At 39.4% G+C, this 24,455-nt stretch overlaps 1 protein-coding gene across 2 annotated transcripts; it reads left to right on the top strand.

Annotated features, from left to right (window-relative positions):
* Positions 1-22: 22 nt before the first annotated feature.
* On the top strand, positions 23-23,870 carry LOC135118883 (CLIP-associating protein-like). Of its 2 annotated transcripts, none has more exons than XM_064041955.1 (5): positions 23-166; positions 19,222-19,369; positions 19,901-20,092; positions 22,105-22,205; positions 23,675-23,870. In XM_064041955.1, exons 3-5 carry the CDS (start codon positions 19,901-19,903, stop codon positions 23,853-23,855), a joined length of 474 nt encoding a protein of 157 aa, XP_063898025.1. In that variant the 5' UTR covers positions 23-166; positions 19,222-19,369; the 3' UTR covers positions 23,856-23,870. The 2 variants fall into 2 exon arrangements, with proteins under 2 accessions (XP_063898025.1, XP_063898026.1); XM_064041956.1 differs by lacking the exon at positions 23-166 and adding an exon at positions 173-407.
* The last annotated feature ends 585 nt before the right edge of the window (positions 23,871-24,455 follow it).

The following is a 24,455-nucleotide window of genomic DNA, read 5'->3' as shown; positions in this document are numbered from 1 at the left end:
ATTCTAACTTTCTTTCAAAAAATTACATTAGGCAGTATGATGACATTCTAAAGCAATGCTGCAAAACATTAAAAAAAGTTAGTTGAGACGCCATGACAGGTCACGTGATGTAAATTTTCGTCGGACATGCGCGATATCGCTGAATTTTTCAAGTGATTTTGAAATGGTGAGGGTTTTGTCTCGTGAAAATACTGTTTGAAATTAGTTGTAGTGATCCTATTTAGTTGTTTCTGGTGTTAAATTACATGTGTACCGCGAACTGTGCGTGTGATCAGTTGATTAGTGTTGCCCAAGGAAGTTTGTTTCCAAAGGTCGTACCTATACATGGTTACGATACCATATATTGATATTTTTGCATTGAAATACTTATCCAGTGCTTTGTTTTACTAGTGATCGAGTTACTTCAGGTAACAAACATGTATTTATTGTTTTATTTTGATTGTATTGTGAATTTGTGAGGTTGCAACGGTCGTCAAACGGGTTTGCTCGTTTTATCGTGACAGTTGCTTTGTCACACACTTGCAGATTTTGATATTGCTCGTGAGAATCTTTCGATAATCTACTTTGTATGCTGTTTTTATACGTTTTAAAGGTCCACCTGCGCGTTATTTGCATAAGCGTTAACATAATATTGAATTGGTGTGTCCTCTTTTTTTCCGATCGCTTAATTGTTTAATCCAAGGTTTGCAAGTTAAAAATTTAGCCAACTAGCCTCAATTGAAGACGACGATGACATCATGTAGGCAGGCACAATGTCGAGGAAAAGATTTAGCATACAAACACTGCGTACATACAATCACAATTTATTACACGAATGACTCAATGAGTATTCATTGTCACCTGAAAATACGTCCATAGACAGATTAATGTAACTTTTAATTACGCTAAAGACGTACAGAACTTACCATAAGACTACATATTGAGTTCTGAATTGAATTATTTGGGAAAAAATCTTATAGGTCATGTTCAACTTTCTAATAGCCTTCCATGTATCTGTTTTCACTCATAGTCATTAGAAAATACTATTTAAATGGTATTAAAACATTTAGAGCAGCTTATATGTGTGTTAGAGTGACTATTCTATATTAATAGTACCTTATGTTTGTAAATAGGCATAAGTTAGTCAAGACTTATGTGACTAGTCACTGTTTCATATGTTAAATAAGTGAATAACTTTATGAAGAAGGCATTTTATTAACCCTTATTTCGACAGAGAAGGCGATAGTGAACTTATTAAAATTTTATTGTATAACTTAGTTTCCATAGTTTTTCTGAACCTCCAAAAAACGAAAAAAAAAATCAACCCCCCACCCTTATGGAGAAAAGCGATGTCCGCCACACCGGACATTATCGAAACTTAATAAAAAAAAGTGTTAAAAGGACTTGTCCGTCCTAGCGGACTTAATCGAATAAGTGAATGAAGTTGCATAGTATATAAAGTGAAAGAATATAATAGTAAAAAAGCCTTTATTTGTTATAAAAGTACAAGGAAACTGTAGGGCCTGTGTTATTTTACATGAAAGCTCAAAAAATAGTTGCGAGGATTTTTGCCCTTCACAAAACAAAGGCGTATATCACATATCAGGCAGTAAACCGTAGTTTTTTACTTTTAACATGTCGGCCAAGTCTACACCATATTCTTGTTATACTCGACATCGACTTTCCTCTTGGCATTCTTGCCATATCTTTTAATCCTGCTAACTGGTTCAGCGTCAGTATAGAAACTGATAAGAGTAGCAGCTTTGTTGTCATGCCACCTCACAACCGACAACTTGTTGTTACAGACGGTTTGACTGAAAGATCCCCTTGGTTTCTTTTTCAGTGCCTTTTGGCTACTCAATTTTTCTTCGGCTCCTCTGAGGCGGTTGCTTCTAATGGTGCTTACAGAAAAAATACCATAATTTTCACGCAACAGGTAATCAAGTTCAAGAGATGTAAAAAAAATATCGAAACAAACCGTTGCTGGTTTCCTGCTGGTCATACCATATTTATTTCGACTAGGTCCGCCGTGACGGACAAGCTATAAATACAGGTGTTTCGACGAGGTCCGGTGTGGCGGACAAGTAAAAAACTCGATAATTATTATGAATAACGTAGGCAAAAGCTATGAAATCGTATTATTTGAACGTTAGAACACTAAATTCACAAAACACAAATAAAAAATTTACGCAACATAAGCAAAAAAATATTTTTTTTAATAAATTACCTGAAAGACTCTCTTAGTGCGCGGTTTCGCCGACATTTTCTCGCCAATTGTCAAACTCATAATTGTCTCAAGCATAATTTATTTTTCTTTTAAAATTTTATCGACCTCCCAATAGCTTAGTAGTTTTTTTGTTGCAAAAATAGAAATAGACGGGGTGGTGGATTTTTTTAAAGTACTTGTCCGGTAGTACGGACAAATTCGAAATAAGGGTTAACTGATAGGCAGTTGCTCTAGCACACTGGTACTCAGCTGCATCTGGTTAGACTGGAAGCCGACCCCAACATAGTTAGGAAAAGGTTAGGTAGATGACTAGATTTCATACATCTTTTTGATATAACTATGTCCCACATCTGGCATAAAAAAAGCAGTCTATGCCCATACCATAGGTATCTGTGGAGATCTAAGGGGGAGGCCTATGTTCAGCAGTGGACATCCTATGGCTGAGATGATGATGATGATGTCCATAGCCAGCATTTTACAGTGAAAGTGTTGTAAACAAACTCACTTTCGCATTCTATTATTAGTAAGAAGTTTACAAAATTAGATCAGTGGTCCAAAATTTTACCCCCTACATTTATAATTTCAATGTTATCTTTTTTTAATGTGTTTTATACATAAATATACAAATATACAGTTATCTATAGTAATATAATAAAGAGGATACATTTTTGCTAGTTTGTATCCTAAAGCTCCGATGCTACTGAACCCATTAGCAAATTAATACACTGTTGGTACGCTACACTCTTCCCAATTAACATAGGGTATATTTTATCCGTTTATGGGAAATAGTTCTCACAGAACACGGGTGAAACGGGTAACTGGGTTGAAGGGGTCAGATAGGGCAGTCGCTCCTTGTAAAGCACTGGTACTCAGCTGAAACCGGTTAGACTGGAAGCCAACCCCTACATAGTTGGGAAAAAGGCTCGGAAGATGATGAGAACACAAGTAAAACTTCGGGAAATTAGCTAGTTTAAGGTATCTTAACTGACCTCTGGTTCATAATTATAATGATGATCTTATTAAAACGTATATTTACAAACATATGATTATGTTTAACTTGATAACAAGTTTTGAACTTGAAAATGATAAGTTTAAAATGTTAGTTATGTTTATATGTCTTAATCTTTTTTTATCAATGTTTTTCTTATCTGTGATAAACTTACAAAGTGCCCGCGACTTCGTTCGCGTGGTATAGTGACTAGTGACTTCCGGCAGATTTTTGGTTTTACCCACATAGTTCCCGATCTCGCTGGATTTTTGAGAAGTTCCCGCTCCCGCAGGATTTTTGGGATAAAAACTAAACAACATGAACCGAACTCGTGTAACGATCGACACCATTGCGCGTAGTACTAATAGAATTATCTATACTCCGTTAGAGCATTTTCTTTGTAGTAAAACTTTTATTATATTAATATTATTGTAATGACGTGTAATGACACCATTGCGCGATTAACGCCATCTATCTACGGAGCATACATAGGAACAGCTCGACATTTGACCAATAGATGGCACTGTATGTCCGTAATAAATTTTATTTTTTATTTTTATTTTTTGTAATAAAAACTATCCTATGTCCTTTCTCAAGTTTCAAACTATGTCTGTACCAAATTTCACACAAATCGGTTCAGTAGTTTAGGCGTGAAGAAAAGACAGACAGACAGACAGAAAGACAGACAGACAGAGTTACTTTCGCATTTATAATATTAGTTTGGATTTGGTATTTACAATGGCAGATAGTAAGTTGATAGTGACTGAATAGCTAAGTGACAGCCACCTACATAGGGTTTTAATCATGAGGTTAAGCAACACTTGGCAATGTCTGCCTATGGATGGGTGGCCTATCTTGCCATAAAGATAATGACAATTTTTAAAAGGGGTAAATTGGTATTTTCAAAATCCAGCCCCAAGACAACCGCTTGACCCAAAATTTTTTCTTGGAAGAGTGTTACATCTGAACGTTTATGTTTGTAATATTACTATCTTTTCCTACAGTGCCACTCGCGTTTTGAGGGCACTACTTCCCGAACCTGGATAAAAATAGCTTTCCTCCCAGCCTATCTAACATAAAACTTATTTTCAATTCAGACCTGTGACTCCTGAGAATAGAGAATAAATTCAAACAGTTTTATAATATCTGTATAGATTTTAAGTATATAATTCCAATACACACATCTGTATGAGTAAGCCGTAACCTACAGACATTATTTATATGTAATACACAAGGTTTTATTGTAGTTTATCTTGAATATTATTAATGTAGGTTGATAGAAATCATTGAGGTAGCCGTGACCTTACATTCTTTGCCTTGTCATAGAAAAAGTTGTTCTTAAGTTCTGTACGTCTATTGTGAAGATGACAAGTTTATTTTTGACCTTCTTTTGTAGGCTAGGTCTACGAAATAATGTTTTAGTTACAGGTTCTAAAAACCAACATTCACAAAAAGCAGTCATTGAAAACAAACATAATACTTATAAGGTGCTCAATTTGTGCTCAAGTAATCAATTTGAATTACTTTTAAACATCTTACCCATGTGTATAGATATACAGCCAGGTCATCATGTGCCTAGCCTTTTCCCTATTCAGCCAGGACCTATGGTCTATCGTGCCCTCCAAAACACGGTCATTGGTGTCCAAGACATACTTAGAAAGTACATACAAACTTAGAAAAGTTGCCGGACAAGACCTTGCTTGACCTGGTATCAAACCAAACTCGTACTTGAGACATTAAGTTCTTTACCCACTGTACCATCATGTTTTCCAATTTTTTTTTTTTTATGTACTTGTTTTTTATTGACTTACCTGGAAAAGAATGAATTAAATTAGTTCATATCAACTTAGCATTTAGACAACAAAGTCTGGCTGACCTTTTTCAAATGTCATTTCTATAGGGGGTTACTCATTTAGGTAAATAGTACCCCATCCATACAACTTTTTTTATATAACTCCCACACATTGTGGACCAAAGTGTTGGCTGATGGTTGTCTGACAGTTTGAAAGTAATTGTGAATCCAATCAAACTTTCAAGCCAGTCTAGGATGGCCTTTATCATGGGAAATCATCAAATGATCCCTCTCGCTGTGGGTGCAGCGTGAGGGAGTGTCAGATTCTTTCTGACTAAAACCCACCATGTTCCTACTTAAGCCCTTTATGTACCAGAGCAGCGGTAACTCTTTCGAATACCGCAGCCCCATTCTTCATATTGATTTATGAGCCTGATCAAACTATTAATAGTAGCCAAATGATGAAAAGGATGGAAATTATTTTCTCTTAATCATCAGAAAAATGGTAGTCAAAGTCAAATCATTTATTTCATTTAGGCCTTTACAAGCACTTATGAATGTCAAAAATTATAAATAAGGTTGATTCTAGTTGCCCATTCCAAAAGTAGCTTCCTATGGAGAAGAACGGGCAAGAAACTCCATGGTAGTAGGTATATCATTTCTGAAAAACAAAATTCATTAAAAGCAAACTAAGCCACAGGTTGAAGTTAGTGAACATAATTAATTCACAAGCATACCTCTTATTATTACCAGGTCAATAGGTTACAAATGTGACTAAGCTTCATTATTGTTTATTATTATGTTTTTTCCTTGGATGACTTTTGCTTGATAATATGAATGTGTGAGGTTCAATGAAATATTTTTATGTATGTTAGCATATTTGTTACTCGTAAAACAATAATATTGCTCATAATCCCTACTAATAAATGCGAAAGTAATTTGTATGTCGCTTTCATGTCTAAACCACTGAACTGATTTTAATAAAATTTGGTACAGAGATAGAGTTGACCTTGAGAAAGAACATAGGATAGTTTTTATGAATTTTGAAGAATTATACGCGGGTGGAAGTTAGTAAGAATAATATAGGTTACTCTGTTTTATGCGAGGGAAGTAGTGTCCACGGGATGCGGAGAACTTAGGGGGCCTTTTTTTTCGATTTTAAGACCAATAACAATAACAATGACCATCTAGTTATCTGCCGTAACACAAAAGTATTTTGAAGATGGCATAAACCATGCAGAACTGCGTCTTTAATATACATGTGCATTTTGCGTCCTCTGGCAAAGCACGTAACTGCCAAAAGGTACCTACATAGAATTACTTAAGATTTTACCTATTGAGGTAGACCAACGCCAGCGAAAACCTATGATCCCATGGAAATACCAAACAATACACGTTTATGTCAACGGACGGAAACACAGAATATATACTCGTTCATTTTCCCACAATTATAGCCATGGGGATTGAAGAAAGTTTGTGAAAAAATTATGTGGAACATAACGCTATTATATGGTAATAGTTTTTTAGAGATCCTTAGCCTAATAGATGAAGCAGGCAAATCTTCTAATTTTTTCCGTAATTAGGTACTTACGAAAAATTACCATCTCATTATGTCGAGTTCCTCTGTGTTTCGGTAGACACAATAAACTGTAGGTCCCGGCTGTCATTTAACATCTTTGGCAGTCGTTACAGGTTGTCAGAAGCCGGTAAGTCTGACACCAGTCTAACCAAGGGGTATCGGGTTGCCTGGGTAACTGAGTTGAAGAGACCAGATAGGCAGTCGCTCCTTGAAAAACAGCGGTACTCAGCTGCATCTGGTTAGACTGGAAGCCGACCCCAACATAGTTGGGAAAAGGCTCGGGAGATGACGATGACGTTAGTAGGTAAATAATTTCGTTTGTTTTTTCCCGGTTCGGTTGGTTTGGCGGTTTGTCGTGAATGCCGGACGGACGGATAAACAGACCGGGTTATTTTCGCATTTATAATGCTGCCCACTCACGACAGACTTTTTGTAGGTCAGATAATAATCGGACCGATTTTTTGTAAGAAACTTTAGCTAGGATTTTCTAACCGACTTGTGAGTATGTTCTATTTTTCTCCTATAAAAAATCAGCCACCGATTATCAGACGTGGGCAGGCCTCACTAAAATAGTATCTGATCTTGCTTTTTCTGAGTTCCTTAAACTCATGCCTTCGTTGCCATGGTGACTATTCTTTCGTTCGCTAAATGATAGTAATCTGATACTGCACTGTATCTTTTTAAACTACACGTTTAACCCGACACTCCCCAGTTAATGAGATGGAGATACGCTTGGCGAAATTTTAATTTCATTGAGGAAGTTGTTGATGGATTTCGGGAAATATGGCTTTAAGGAGAAGAGGAATAATAGGGGAATTGAGGAACACAATACTACTAGTTGTTCTTTGAGGTTTTACTCGCGTCCCATAGAAAATACTCCCTTTGCCCGCACCAAAAACAGCGTATTTTAATCTGTGATAATGTAGCATTCTAACCTTTACTAATATCATAATCATGGGAAAGTAACTATGTTTGTTGATTAGGCTTTCACGCCAAAACTTCTTAACCCATCTAAACGAAATTTTGAATGACATAAGAAACTAAGAAAGGGCATTGGAATATTTTGAAAGGCATATTTTATCCGGATTCGGTTTCTAGGGACGCAATTGAAACCGCGGGAAACGACGAATACATATTTTTGATATTACCGCATTGTGACATAACGAAGAATTAGTTTATCAGATAAAAACGGCAGGATTCGTTTCATTTGCATAATTAAGAGTTTAAACTTAATTTGTCATGCGCAGACTGATAACTTTCGCTTTTATAATACCTACGTACTTCTATAGGCCAATTTTTCTACGTAAATTAAAATACCTATAGGTCCGAATACAAAGTTAGAGAATGTACTGAGGGGCATTTAAAGTAAATTCCTAACTGTTTAGCTATCACGGTTCACTAGATACAGCCTAATGGCTTACAAACTGATACTGTCTAGCTAAGCAACCCCCTACCCTATGGGTGGAGGAACCCTGGAAAAATTACACGTTCGAATTCAGATTCCTTCTCCTTTATGGAAGTCGGTAAAAAATACCAGATATTTATCCCAAAGAATAATTCATTAAAAAAAAAAAAGTAGGTAATTACTTGTTTGTAAGTACGTGAGGAAACAGAGATTAACGTAAAATTATCGCCATTACCCGTCACTTAGCCAAAACCTTGGCTTTTGCGACATAACGGTATTCTTAACTCTCAAGGTTAACCTAGCTTTTAAGGGTTTCAGTAATCGTTACTGCGATCGACCGGTGACCCATGGAAAACAAAATGACTAGCGGAGGTGCCATGACGGAAAATCTCTTAAGAAAGTAGCCCGCTTAATTCGGGTGTTGGGGGGCGAGAAACGTTACTGTACCCGCCCTTTTTTTTTAATGACGTCAAAAATCATCATATGACCCCTCCCGCTGTGGATTAGCAGCGCTGAGGGAGTGTCAGACTCTTACTGACTAAAAACCGTCGTGTTCCGTCGTAGGCCTTTTATGTACCAGGGCCGCGGTAACTTTCGAACAATCCCGCAGCTACTTTCTTCGCCCTTGCACGCCCTCTTTGGACCTGACCATTTTTTTAGGGTTCCGTAGCCAAAATGGCAAAAACGGAACCCTTATAGTTTCGTCATGTCCGTCTGTCCGTCTGTCCGTCTGTCCGTCTGTCACAGCCGATTTACTCGGAAACTATAAGTACTACAGTGATGAAATTTGATGGGAATATGTGTTGTATGAACCGCTACAAAAATATGACACTAAATAGTAAAAAAAAGAATTGGGGGTGGGGCCCCCCATACATGTAACTGAGGGATGAAATTTTTTTTTTCGATGTACATACCCGTGTGGGGTATCAATGGAAAGGTCTTTTAAAATGATATAAAGTTTTCTAAAAAACATTTTTCTTAAAGTGAACGGTTTTTGTGATATCAGCTCTCAAAGTCGTAAAAAGTATGTCCCCCCCCCTCTATTTTTATAACTACGGGGTATAAAATTCTAAAAAAAATAGAGGTGATGCATGCTAATTAACTCTTTCAACGATTTTTGGTTTGATCAAAGTATCTCTTATAGTTTTTGAGATAGGTTGATTTAACTGTAATTTACGGAACCCTTCGTGCACGAGTCCGACTCGCACTTGGCCGGTTTTTGTAATACCAAAAATCTTTGTCGGATTTCTCAAAGAACCCTAACGCCTCATGAGTTCACTCGTAACTGATCGTTTTAGTCATGTCCACCGTACTTATTAGACCAAGAAGAAGGCGCATGACCTACATTATGGCATCTCCATTCATCTTTCATTACTCCGTGGCTGAACTCCCCACCTAAACCCGCCTCAATAATTAAAGTGAATTTTAACCGTTTGTGACGTTAAAGCTTTTTACTTCCCCCCTGTCTGTCTGAACCCTTAAAAGTCTGACAGGGGTGTCCAAAAATACCTGATGGAGGTAGATGTTTTTGCTTATACGGATCTAGCGGTTTATCGTGGTATTACCTGTGTCCTGTGGAAACTTCTTCTAGTACACCGATAAATGTGTGCCTATGTTTCCAGGAGATAGTGTAGCTTTCCAACCGTGAAAGAATTTTTCAAATCGCTGCTGTAGTTTAGGAGTCTTAAAGACGAACACAAAAATACCAAAAATAATATTATTTTCTCTTTATTATATTCTCCCGCTTCTTGACCCCTATACAATGTAGCGTATATTTACGTTTGTCTGATGTCTAAGCTTTATTACTGCCAAGTTTCATCCAAATCCATTCAGTAGTTTTTGCGTAAAAGTGTAACAAAATATCCCATATAAATATCACATACACACTATTTCGTTTCTAATATTAGTAGAGTGATGAGTCCGAGCTCTCGTCGCATTGTGAAATAATAGTTTTAATTAATTTGTCAATAAAGGAGTGTAGGCGACTGCTATTGACCCTGACGGCTATGAAAGTGTTAATGAATGTTACTTAAAAAATATAAGGCAGAAGTTCTATTACAAAAACGCTTGGTTACTGCTAAATGTACGTAGGGTCATTTCGCCTGTTGGCGACCATTTAGTGCAGTTGGCAAGTTTGACGGCGATAATAAAAATGCTCCAGCACTCATTTCCATGTCAAATTTGTGTAATGTATTCCTTATATACTCTATTTTAAGATTAACTTTCAGTTGTATAAGAAATATCTTACGTTTTCTATTTAAATCGATAAACCTCAGAATTAGGCGTTTTACCCAGTTTGCGTCCACAAAATCCAATTCGCGTCCACCCATGGTCCAGTTCGCGTCCAGCGGCTTTGAAAAGGAATATAGGGGTGAAATTGTTAAGAATTAATAAAGAAAGATTGTATTTGAACAATTTCTTTATTTAACAATACACTTAATTATTAAAAATCAACATTATCATCATTTAAAATTCACTTTACAAAATAAAAATAATTCTTCTCAACATTGGTTTAAGTAACTTAAAATTAGGCAATTAATTTTGAAACTTGAAGAATAAACAGTAATCAATTCTGTTAATTTTACTCTAAATCACAGGGAATGCTTAAGATCCGCCTTGATTATACTAAGTTTTTGGCCATATTATTATTTTTTTTATTAGCCTATGCTGTCCCACTGCTGGGCAAAGGCCTCCCCCATAGCCTTCCATTTTTCTCTGTCCATCGCTATTTGTGGCCAGTCCGAGAGGAAGCTGTCCAAGTCTTCTCTCCAGCGTTTTCTTAGTCTCCCTCTCGGTCACCTTCCATCCTCAGGGATCCAGTGTGTGGTAGACATGGGCGCCGCCCCAGAATTTTGCGGCGGCGGCGCGCTGATGAATTTGACACAGCGGCGGCGTGACGCCGGCGGCGTGGATGAGATATATGTATGATAAAAAAAACTTCAAAAATTAACAGATTTGCAATTCCTTTCGATTCTCCTAAAATTATTCTTGCTGTCATCCTTATAGTCATTGCCATTTCCCTCCAACGCTCATTTACACTCCTTTTTATTCATATTTGCCATTTCAATCATCTTATCTACCACCGCATTTCTAAATTCTTCCGCCAAATCGGCCCTTTCCAACCTGTGCCATTTTATGTTTGGAGGTAACTTTTCTTTGCCCTTTTTGACTTTATTGTAAACGCCACTTCCATAACAAGGGGTCTGTGTTGCGAGTATATCAAGACCCATGACCATAACCCTAGCCGGCATGCCCTATCAGTCTGCCCCACTTCCGGTACCTTGGTTCACTTGTCCAAAGTGACGGTGAGGTAGACAGGGACGTGATGCATCGGATCAATTCTGGATGGATGCAGTGGCGACAGGTAACTAGCACTATTTATGACCCACGGATGCCCCTCAAACTGAAGGGCAAAATTTACAAATCCGTAATAAGACCTGTCGTCCTGTATGGATCAGAGTGTTGGGCATTGAAAAAGAAGGATGAGAATAGAGTGCATGTAGCAAAGATGAGAATGTTGAGATGGATGTGTGGGGTTAACAGAATGGACAAAGTCAGGAATGAGTATATCAGAGGAAGCCTGAAAGTAGCGTCAGTGGCAGAAAAAATGAGAGGTCAACGTTTGTCGTGGTATGGGCATGTGATGAGACGGTGTGAAACGCATGCCACAAAGAGTGTGTTGAGTAGACCGAGGAAAAGATGAATTGATTGCCTGAGAGAGGACATGAAGCAGAAGGGAGTGGATGTAAGTATGTCTGACAGAAAGGAATGGAAGAAAAAGACATGTTGCGCCGACTCCAAATGACTTGGGAATAGGGCAGGAAGATGATGATGGCTCGGAGTACTTGTAGCGGGCAGCAGAGCCCTTGCAAATGTAGACAGCCATGGAAATTTTGTCTTCTTCTCATTCCAAAATGATGGAAGGTCCGCATTTTGGAAATGGGTCGATCCCCAATAGCAGAAGCAAGATATTGCCAACATTCTTGATCTAATGGATGATCTTCGATTCCATGACCAACAGCACTATGTTTTTTGGATAGTTTACTCAAATTTGATGAAGAACTATTAATATTTAAAGAAACTGAAGTGTCCGTTTCATTCAGATAGGCAGTCGCTTCTTGTAAAGCACTGGTACTCAGTTACATCCGGTTAGACTGGAAGCCGACCCCAACATGGTTGGGAAAAAGGCTCGGAGGAAGAAGAATATTGCCTAAACAATCGCGAACAAAATGGCACGTCTTAACCTAACTCACGCCGCGCAGCTAATGTCGGCGGCGGCGGCGGCGCGCGGGGGTTTCGCGGCGTGGCGACGCCGGCGCGGCGCCCATGTCTAGTGTGTGGTGATGTTGGCCCACTTGTCCGGGTGCATTCGACTTCAACTTTGCAGACTTATTGCCCAAATCTACTATGCCCGGATCTTGGACCGGATAATGGTGTTGCGTAGGTATCCGGTCACTAAGCCGTATGCTGAGCAGGCTACGCTCCATGCTCCTTTGGCATACTTTTAGCCTGGACTTTTGAGATTCTGTCAAAGACCAAGTCTGAGCGCCGTAGGTTAGGATGGGCAGAATACACATGACTAGTTTCCGCTTCAGACATAAAGGGAGTTCTCCCTTCATGGACCAGTAGCTCTTCCAGGCATTTTCGATCCGTAGATCGATTTCCTTTCATATTAAATTAACAAAACAATTTAATAATTTTGTGTAAACATACAACTAAACTCTTTTCCTTCTTTTTTCCTGTATCGGAAGAACTTATCTTAAATGAAATTACTTATATCAGTTGATAATTTAATTATAACCACGTATATATCTTAATAAAAAAATGTACTGTTTAATATATTAATATTAAACAGTATGTTTTAATTATTTTTTATAAGCAAGTATTTAACGAAAACAGTGGACGCAATTTGGTTTATTATTATAGAGGATAGTTTTAGTTCGCGTCCATTGTGGACGCAAAGTGGAAGTTTCGTAAAATTCGATGTAGTAATTCGCGTCCACCTTATTTTACTCGTTAAATATAAAATTTACATTACCAAATTCATAATAAACATTATACTTTTATTCATCATTAAACTGTAGAAATAGCTATCTATCCTAAAATTCACATAAAACAATATAAAACTTACCATCAAACACGCCGCTGCACACTAATTTTTATCTAAAATTCTGCGTGTTTTCGCTTTCTTGTTGAAGAGCCTAGACTAATTATTTTTTCTAAAAGGATTGGTTGGACGCACAGAACGTTTGTCTATCTGTGCGTGCCTCTTATACATTAACGTATTAGCGGTAATGACTTTTCGTTTGATTAGTGTGTTAATTGACTTGTTTTCGAGGATTTTTTCAAAGGAGATCGGCAAAATGGACGCGAACTGGGCTATGGACGCGAACAGGCGAAATGACCCTATGCACTTTGAGGCTGAAAGCATTTCGAATTTTGATTAATAATATTGTTAACAAAACGTCACTGTCTGCCTGTTTTTTTTTTTTTTAACGACGTCAAAAATCATCAAATGACCCTTCCCGCTTTGGGTTAGCAGCGGTGAGGAAGTGTCAGACTCTTACTGACTAAAAACCGCCGTGTTCCGTCATAGGCCTTTTATGTACCAGGGCAGCGGTAACTCGCGCGAACAATCCCGCAGCCCCGGCACTATCTGCCTGTCAACAGGCTGTATCTCATGAACCTTAATTATTTCACACTATGTTTTTCTGCTGTCGCTATAATAACTAATACTCACAACTAGAATATAATACATTATGTTGGCAGGCTCACATATAACTAACCTAACATAATAATATTTTTTTTTTAGATAACAGCAACAGGTAAACAGACTGTGTGAAATAGAACTTCTGTCAACCTGACTGAATTAACTCGGTCTTCATTTAACAATGACTCATTTGTATATAAATTGTCGATTAAAATAAATAAAATGCAGATGTCAGGCGCCGGTCAGGTCCACGTGATCCTCAGCGTCAAGTGTCGTTTGCTTGACGATTCCTCGCATCAATCTTAGTAAAATGCAAAACTGGACCAAACGTAGCCTTTGACTTTAGTAAGCAATTTAATTTCTCGCTGAATCCTTGAATAAATTCGCGGATATTTTCAAATTGCGAAGAAAAAGCGAATAGATGGAAGATGCATTTGTGTGCGTCACAATGTCGCACACCGTTGGAATATTGTCCCAAGAAGCGCTAAAAGAGAACAATCCTATACTCATTTACATATTTATTTTACAAGCGAACAGATGACACATTCAAAACCCTTGCAAGATTAACAGTTTGGTTATATGATGAACTATCCGTTTTCCCGCGGTTTCATCCGCGTCCCCTGGGAACTACTGCCCATACCGGGATGTTACTCGGGAAGAGTAGCTTTCCAAAGGTGAAAGATTCTTTAATCGGTTCTGCAGTTTCGGAGCCTTTAGGGTAGAAATAAAAAAATATTTCCTCTTTATTTTAAATCAGGTCCTGTACTGTATGCGTCTTGCTTGTCTGCCACCTCGTGCATCGGAATCTGTATAACAGACTATAATAAAGTGATTTCTTGCAATTCCTTGTAGGTATGTGAATCATGTGACTCATTTATTACTCATTCAATATTGTTTTATGAAGTCTTTATTAATACAAAAGTATGTGCATAAGTGTACCTACATATTTCTATCCAGTAAGTGCTAATTTTTCCATTCGTGTTTCTTCCCGTGTTAATCTTAGGAACTAAGAAACTGATTTGAAAAATCTTTCAACGTTAGATAGCCCGTTTTTTATCCGGGTGCGTAGAGTAGTTCCACGGGACGCGGCTAAAAGCAATTTCAATATTTGGCACTTTCTGTGTACAATTTTCCCAAAAATTATATTATTATCACAGGACAGTCGTGGTGGCCTAGTGGGTAAAGGACCAACCTCTCAAGTACGAGGGCGCGGGTTCGATCCCAGGTCAGGCAAGTACCAATGCAACTTTTCTAAGTTTGTATGTACTTTCTAAGTATATCTTAGACACCATTGGCTGTGTTTCTGATGGCACGTTAAACTGTAGGTCCCGGCTGTCATTGAACATCCTTGGCAGTCGTTACGGGTAGTCAGAAGCCAGTAAGTCTGACACCAGTCTAACCAAGGGGTATCGGGTTGCCCGGGTAACTGGGTTGAGGAGGTCAGATAGGCAGTCGCTTCTTGTAAAAGCACTGGTACTCAGCTGAATCCGGTTAGACTGGAAGCCGACCCCAACATGATTGGGAAAAGGCTCGGAGGATGATGATTATCACAGGAGAAACGTCCACTGCTGAGCAAGATCTACCCAAAATTGGGGGGATTTGCCCACAGGCATCGAGCTTGTTCAGCGCAGTCTAGGATATTTTTTGGCTTCGGAGATGCATTGCTAATCTATACTTGCTACTTATCTACTTTAAAGTAAATATAGATAATTTAATTATAGCCCAGGTCCTAAAAACAAAGCTGACCTAATTCTCAGACCATAACAACTCTTAGTTCTACAAACAGAGATAACCTTAATGACGTCAGAATAGCGTGATCTAGTCATTTTATCATTGAGAGAACTATTAACCTGATGCGCGTCACGTCTTGAACATCAATTGGTTTTTATTGTTATTGTAAATTAATATATCCTAGAACAGTTCAATGGCGTTTAGAACAAGTCACTTTAAAAAGACCAGCCAGCTGCGCAGGACATGTTATAGTGCACAAGCATTTGCGCAGACACAGGTGCACTCACTATTTCTTCACTCTCATAGCGCGATGGGACGGCAATCCGACACCACCGGAGAGAGAGACAGGCAGGACTGATGTTTACGTGCTTTCCGATGCACTGCTGTATCAATTTACTTCCTGACTCCGTTCTTAAAACATAATTAATTATAATTATTCTTTATTGCACACATAAATACATTTTGACACACTGAAAACGGAGATTATGCACAACGGCGAACCGACAAACCACAGCCTAAAACCCAGTAGCACCTCGCGGTTGCAAAAAGGAAATATTTCGTAGAAAATATGCTTATTAAAATAAATAAACATAATACTCAGGTATTTTCTTTCATAACGATTGTGACACAATGCATAGCTCTAGAAGCCATTGTCTCGACATTACTGCTATTTGTTACCATTATTGACATAACTACGAAGTACAGAAATAAAATAGGTAATGACGAGATTCCTTTAAACTTGTTCGCGAACAAAAAATTAGCGTGTCAGCGGAGGCTGCGGGATTGTTCGCGCGAGTTACCGCGGCCCTGGTACATAAAAGGCCTACGACGGAACACGACGGTTTTAAGTCAGTAAGAGTCTGACACTCCCTCACCGCTGCTAACCCACAGTGTAAGGGGTCATTTTGATGATTTTTGACGTCATTAAAAAAAAGAGAGCGAGTCCACGGCTAGCATGTGTTCGCGCGGCGGTTGCAGTGTCGCGGACATGTTAGTAATGTTCGCGCGCAATGTGTTACTGTTTGCTACAGCGAGTACACCGCGAGATACATTTGTTTCTTACAACCTGAATTCAAATAGTTACCTAACAATATTAAACCAGGAAGTACTCCAATGTATCGGTTAGGCATATTTCGTAGACAGAGTGTAAATATAATAGATCAAAGTGCTACTATTAATAGAAACTCGTAAATAACGACCTGCCTAGTTACGTAGAGTTGTTTTATTTTGGTAGGAGTTAGGTGTAGTGTAGATCTACGGTGGTTATGCCTCGTTTGAGACGTTGATCCTTACTAATATTATATATGCGATAGTAACTATGTGTGTCTGTTGCGCTTTCAAGCCTAACTTTTGAACCGATTTAGAGTTAATCTAGCCCAAGAAAGAATATAGGCTACTTTTTATCCCAATGCGGGAAGCAGTTTCAACGGGACGCGGGAGATAATTTCTTCCGATAAACAGGCTATCTAACACTGGATTTTTATTTAACATGGATTGCAGTTCCTGAAGTTGCGTTCAAGCAAACAAACAAAATCGTCTGCTTTGTAATATTCAATATGTGAAGTAGTTTTAGTTTCTTCAGGACCATCATCATCTCAGCCATAGGACGTCCACTGCTGAATATAGGACTCCCCCTTAGATCTCCACAGATATCTGTTGGAGGCGACCTGCATCCAACGTCTTCCGGCGACCTTTATAAGGTCGTCTGTCCACCTTGTTGGTGGACATGGAAAACGGTGAATGCTAGAACCCAAAAAAAAAAAAACAATTGAACCTTCTGAACAGCTGATATGTAAACACCTTAACTCATACAAAAGCCAGAACGTTATCGACAAGCACTATATTAAGATAAATGATGATTAACTCTCATACTCTTATGTTTTCATAGTTTACAGTGCATGAGGTTAAACAGACAGGGTCAAGTTAAATAAATAATCGATAAATCTTTTGAAATATCGATTCATTAACAATGTTTTTAAAAGAAACATCGATTGAAAGATGATTTTAAAGGTTTATTTATGACTAGCCGTTTTTCCGCGGTTTCACCCGCGTCCCGTGGGAGCTACTGCCCGTACCGGGATAAAGCATAGCCTATGTTACTCGCAGATAATATAGCTTTCTAATGGTGGAAGAATATTTAGTATCGGTCTAGTAGTTTTGAGTTTATCCATTACAAACAAACAAAGTTTTCCTCTTTAAAATATTAGTATACTTAGATTACTTTTAGTCGAATTATGCTTTCTTTATTTTGTATGATATCAGTTCCCAAAGATTGACACGCGTCCCAATAGCCTATCTCCGTCACCAAACTGTCATTTCAATTCATGACGAATCCTTCAATAAGAAACCCTAAAACTATCAAACTTTCCGTAGGTATATAATTTGTTGTGTAATATACTAAAACAAAGCTGGGTATATTTGTTGCGGTCTACCACTTAGGCCTACTTCTGAAATGGTACCTGTACATTTAGATTGTATGTGATTTCATTTAAAATGGAGTTACTAATTGAATTTTGATTTTAGGTATTTGAGTAGCAAGAATCACAACAACCTTCTATAACGTCTTTTTAGGTGATAAATCCATGCTTTCTAGCATTTGTCATCTCCATCGTCTATCATTCACAACATCAAAGTCATAAGTTATCACCCACTATATCAAACGAAATACTAAATGTTTGGTACACAAATAGCCTAGAGCCTGAGAAAGAACATAGGCTTCTTTTTACCGGGTTACGAAAAGTGGTTCTCCCGGGACGTGAATGAAATCGGAGAAGAGCTGTTTTTCTCATATATTATCCACAGCTTCTCAATAAAAGAAAAAATATCAATGTTTTACTTTAATATTCAATTCGTATTCATTAGGAAGTCGATTAACATCGTCAGTTGATTTTCGTGTGGGCAGCAGTTTTGGCTCTGCTGTATATTTTCGTACATATTGATCAAAATCCTCCCACATGCAAAGCCTTCCGATTTTTTGTTTATTTCTGTAGCCTTGGCTTTGTTGTTACTGAATGCAGTTTAGATTTTTTGTTGTTGGTGCGGACGGTCACTGGATGGGTGACCATCTTATGTCCGTGTTTCTGAAGGCACTTTTTCGTTGGTCCCGGTTGTACTTACATTTTAGGCAGTCGTTATGGGTAGTCAAAAAGTCAACTAGTAGGTATTACCTTTTGGTATCGGTTTGATCGAATGTGATTAGACAGGCACTCGCTCCTTGTGGCACACTGGTCCTCAGCTGCATTCGATTAGACTGGAAGCCGACCCCAACATAGCTGGGAAAGGCTAGGCAGATGATGTTTTTAGCGTCTTCCTGTCTTTATCTTCAACTCAATTTGTAATCATCGTGCCTTTTTGAAGTTTTGGGCTTAAGTAAAATACCTATCATTTATCAGTCAGATTTGGATAACCTTCGAAGGTCCATCGTCCATTTAATTGTTTTTTTGACACAATTTTATTGGGTCTATCAAGTGATCACACATGTTTGCTAGAGCTAGTAGATTTGAAGACATATTTGTGTGCGTAACAGTGGCGAAATTACATCTTTAGATGTAACTCTCAGTAAGGGAAGGTTCATATCTGACTTAAAATGCGTCGAGCGTATCGTACCTATAGCCAGCGTACCTATCGTATGATCGAAGCACTAACGCATCATCGGTTAGGTGTGAATGATAGAATGTTTTACCGTATTTTGTCTGTCTTGGTGTTAAGTGACCAATAATACGAGACGCATATTCCTTTAGATATGAACCTTCCCTATGTCTTTGGAGAGTTTGGGCAATGTTTCATTATTTTTATTGTTTTCTTTTGCAGATTGTCAGTGAAAGAAGTTGATGAGTGCCTAAAGTTATCTGTGATCAGCAGTGAAACAGTCGGTGTGCGATGATATTATGTAGACGAGTTACGGACCACAACGCGCCAGATTTTGTCAAGTGAATACTGCTCGACCCCTGGCTAAACGGTGAGTTTTTTATGTAATTTTTAATGTGGGTTTTTATGTGGGAAATCATTAAGTGACCCCTCCCGCTGTGGGTGCAGTGGGAGGGTGTGTCAGACTTTTACTGACTTTGATTTTTCATGAGGATGCTTTTGTCCTTTTTTGTAGACTTTGACAATTTTAATGTACAGAAAAACTATTACATGATTAATGGATAAAAACTAGGCTGGCTTGTTCCAAGCTTCATTTTAATTGGTTATGTATGTAGTTTTGGTGTGCCCGCGGATATATGCTACTTTTTCCCTGCCGAGTCCAATGGGAAAAAGTAGCATATAGACTTTTTTTCTATTGAAAGATTCTTTTAAATCGGAGCAGTGGGTCCTACGACAAAATATACTTGAATATACGTTTATTGCATTTCATAATATTCATAAGTTAGAAAAATAACATAGCTGTCACAATTAGGTATGAACCCTGGTACAGCAAGCTAGTACTAAGATACCAAGGCTTGTTTTTTATTTCTGAAACTAACACAAAATGATTTTCCCCCAACAGATGGCACACTACCCCCAACCCGCGTCCTTAGAGGCGGCGCTCCCGCTAACAACGCGACCAGACCTCCGCCTCCGCCAACAGTTGGGCGAACAACTGACGGCGCTGGTGCGTCGCGAGCCAGAGATCACGAGCGACGTGTCCGCGCAGCTCATAGACTCTATGGTCGCGTGGCTCAATGGCGGGAACTTTAAGGTACGTTAAACTGTAGGTCCCGGCTGTCATTGAACTTCTTTGGCTGTTGTTACGGGTAGTCAGAAGCCTGTAAGTTGCCCGGGTAGCTGGGTTGAGGAGATCAGATAGGTCAGTCGTTCCTTGTAGCACTCTGGTACTCAGCTGCATCTGGTTAGACTGGTAGCCCACCCCGAGCCCCAGCCCGAGCCTTTGGGAATTGGCCCATTGTTGGGAAAAGGCAAATGGCCTATGATACGACGTTCCATCATGAAGTTCCAGTGCATATCTTCCGGCTCTATCAGACATTACCATATCAATGTATTGTCATCAGAAATCCGTACAGCTGCCAATTTTCATGACGCTACGATCCTTGGAAGATGGTTAAATCAGACCCTACATCCTTAGATTCCATTACATATGTACGACCATACAAGTCGATCTAATAAAAGCGTATTAAATAGCTAGACAGACAACAATGTAAAGTTATTAAAAATGTTATTTATTACATTACCTACATATCTGCCTATCTTACAACGTTAAGATGTCGTGCACTCAATATATCATACACAGTCTGATTCCGATTAGCTTTACAGCTCGCCGTGTTCGCTTCATTGCGCACGCGCCGGTATTCTGGACTTGAGGAGCGATATAGAAATTATTACTTTACTCGAAGAAAAAGTCAAGTAGCTGCTAAACAAAAGTTTTTGAACGTCAAAAATGTATAAAAGATAGCCCCTAAAATGTCCACCCTTCATCACTTAATATGCATATAAGATTCGTAAAAGTCAGAAACTTGCTGTTTCCCTGCAATTTTACTCTAATCCCTTAGAAATGATACCGTTTCGGAAAAAAATATTGCCTATAGATGTTACTCGGGAAAAGTGTAGCTTTCCAACAGTGAAAGAATTTTCCAAATCGGTTCAGTAGCTTCTGAGCCGTTAGGGTACAAACAAGAAAGAATAATTTCTCTCTTATATAAGCAAACAGAAGATAGTATAGATTTATCCCGATGCGGGAAGTACATAGTTTCTTCAGAAACCGAGCGTAATACCTGATGGAATCTAGTTAATAAAGAAAAATGTTCGCAATATTATTTTTCTACTTTACAAACCACACCTAAGGTATTCAGAATAGGCCTCCGATCTCAGAGCATAGATCACCAGTCTGCTATTATACGTGAGACGGCACGTTACTGAAACAATATCTATTTGTTGGGGTAAGCTATTTCTTTTGTTCTCTAAAGGTGAATTTCTATATTCTATCTATCCGTTTATTTGTTGTATTTTTGTACATTAGCTAGCCATATAATTGCTGGGGAGTTTGTTGCGCCACTTCTTCCCAGCAAAAACACATAGGAAGTGGTGAAGGGTGGGCGTTTTGGGGACTGTCTATTGTAAATTCCTGACGTTCAAAAAGTGCTGTCTTGCAGCCATGTTTGAATAAATTATATTTGATTTGATTTGATAAGTTATGTTAGTCTTTAATTGCAAAGCAACGGATAGGTTATAGAAATGCGTTGTAAGGTAATTGACGATTGCAAGCATCGTGCTTTGAAATCAACAAAACTGTGTTCTATGAAGCCTCGTAGTGAATATGATGGTGTGTGTGACAAGTGATAGTTTTGTTGTATGAATGCAAAATGCAAGCAATCGTCAATTGATGATAGAGTCGGTATTGAAAACATTACATTTAGCACGTTAAACTGTATGTCCCGGCTGCCACTGAACATCACAGTCGTTACGGGTAGTCAGAAGTCAGTAAGTCTGACACCAGTCTAACCAAAGGGTATTTATTGGTTTGCACGGGTAACTGGGTAGAGGGGGTCAGATAAGGCAGTCGCTCCTTGTAAAGCACTGGTACTCAGCTACATCCGATTAGACGGGAAGCCGACCCCGACATAGTTGCGAAAAGGGCTCGGAGGATGATGATGATGATTTCTATATAGTAAATAAATAATAAATACCTATGTAAACGCATATTTTCTATCTCTTCAACTATAAATATATTTCTAATTGTCTTATTGTCTATTACAGGTAGCACAAAATGCGCTCGAGGTGCTGACGGCGCTCGCTGAGCGTATGGGACCGGAGTTCTCACACTACGTGCCTACTGTACTGCCGCATATTATTGACAGGTAAGACTTAATTATGTTAAGAATTGCTAATTGAAATTATTAAAATTTCCGCTGATAATCAGTTAAAAGTGCAAAAAAGAATTTTATCTCTGTCACATCTACCTAAATTGCTGCGAAAGAAATTATTTTGAATGTTTCGGTATTTCGAGAGACATTCGTCTAAAACGGTAAGACTATTACCAGCTTTAACAAAAGTTTCTATTCAGTAAGTAAAAAAACTCGATTTTATGGTATCATGATGGTCATGGTGATTAACCACCTTTTTGCTATTTATATTTTTTTCATCATCATCATCTCAGCCATAGGACGTCCACTGCTGAACATAGGCCTCCCCCTTATATTGTTTACCCTGTAAATATTCGAAGAAAACAAAAAGAATGGAAAGGGCAACTTGAATTTTCGTTATCACCTTCATCAAGCGACATTTCAATTTTGGTAATGACATAATTGCTTTAATTAAATCGTCCACAAACAATTAAATACAAAGCCAAGCCTAAACTCGTTTATACAATATTTTTCAGTCTTCAAACTCATGAACAAACAATGTATTCAAACGCGATATCTATGTATACTAATATTACTAATATAGTAAGAGGACACTTTTAAAGGCTCCAAAACTATTGTCCCGATTTGAAAATTCTTTACTGTTGGGAAGCTACACTACCCTCGGAATATATAGGCTATATTTTTTCCTCATACGGGGAAAAAAATGCTCATGGAAGTGTGAAATTGTGAAACAGCAAGCAGTGCATAAAATTTTTTTCACCAAGCGACATTTTTCTTATGTAAATGTTCGTAAGTGTCAATAAACAATTTAAAACAAACTCACTTAAATATCAGCCAAGCCTAAACTCGTTTATACAATATTTTTCAGTCTTCAATGTCATGAAACAAACAATGTATTCAAACTCTATATAATAATTTATGGTCGCGTTTCAGTCGAGCGATCTCTAATGGGGTATTGTCTTATTTCCGTCTTGTCTTAGTCGCTGAAGATGTGTTATTATTATTATATGTATGTGTGTATGTATTGATGTTTGTGTGTCATGCTCCGTTTGTTAGTTTAAGGTCATGTTAAGGAATCTTTAAGTTCTATGCTAATATGGTTAAGTGCAAACATTTTTAACTCTAGAATGCGCCGAAACCACTGAACCGATTCGAAAAATTCTTTCACTCTTCCCGAGTAACATGGCTATATTTTATCTCACGAGTATTTGGAATATAATGGAACAATTAGGAAAATTATTTCAGTGTTAGATAGCACACCTACGCGGTCGATAGTTGGCCCGATGCTTTTGTGACAGTTAATTTTGAATCGTACGCCTAGGGTCCTAAGTTCTTGAACGTGAAAATTCTGATCTTTCAGTACCTTGCAACGGTTGTTTCAAGAACAATTTTATTTTGACGACGAATTAAAGGCCTAAATTAGGCAATGGTTTTTTTAACACCAACTTTCTTTTCCGCCACAGACTAGCGGACACGAAGGAGGCGGTCCGGCACACCGCGCGGACGTGCGTGGCGTCGCTGGCGCGGTCGCGCGCGGTGCAGGCGCGGGCGCTGCTGGCGCGGCTGGCGCCCGCGCTGCAGCACAAGGCGCCCCACGCCCGGGAGGAGGCGCTGCGCTGCGTGCAGGCGCTGCTCGACCAGTGAGTACATCAGTGTAGACAGCTAGCGGACACGCAGGAGGCGGTCCGGCACACCGCGCGGACGTGCGTGGCGTCGCTGGCGCGGTCGCGCGCGGTGCAGGCGCGGGCGCTGCTGGCGCGGCTGGCGCCCGCGCTGCAGCACAAGGCCCCACGCCGGGAGGAGGCGCTGCGCTGCGCGCAGGCGCTGCTCGACCAGTGAGTACATCAGTGTAGACAGCTAGCGGACACGCAGGAGGCGGTCCGGCACACCGCGCGGACGTGCGTGGCGTCGCTGGCGCGGTCGCGCGCGGTGCAGGCGCGGGCGCTGCTGGCGCGGCTGGCGCCCGCGCTGCAGCACAAGGCGCCCCACGCCCGGGAGGAGGCGCTGCGCTGCGTGCAGGCGCTGCTCGACCAGTGAGTACATCAGTGTAGACAGCTAGCGGACACGCAGGAGGCGGTCCGGCACACCGCGCGGACGTGCGTGGCGTCGCTGGCGCGGTCGCGCGCGGTGCAGGCGCGGGCGCTGCTGGCGCGGCTGGCGCCCGCGCTGCAGCACAAGGCGCCCCACGCCCGGGAGGAGGCGCTGCGCTGCGTGCAGGCGCTGCTCGACCAGTGAGTACATCAG

This window comes from Helicoverpa armigera, chromosome 27, assembly GCF_030705265.1.
Source record: "Helicoverpa armigera isolate CAAS_96S chromosome 27, ASM3070526v1, whole genome shotgun sequence".
NCBI lineage: Eukaryota > Metazoa > Arthropoda > Insecta > Lepidoptera > Noctuidae > Helicoverpa > Helicoverpa armigera.
The sequence above is the reverse complement of the archived record's forward strand: the minus strand, read 5'-3'. Positions and strand labels throughout refer to the sequence as shown.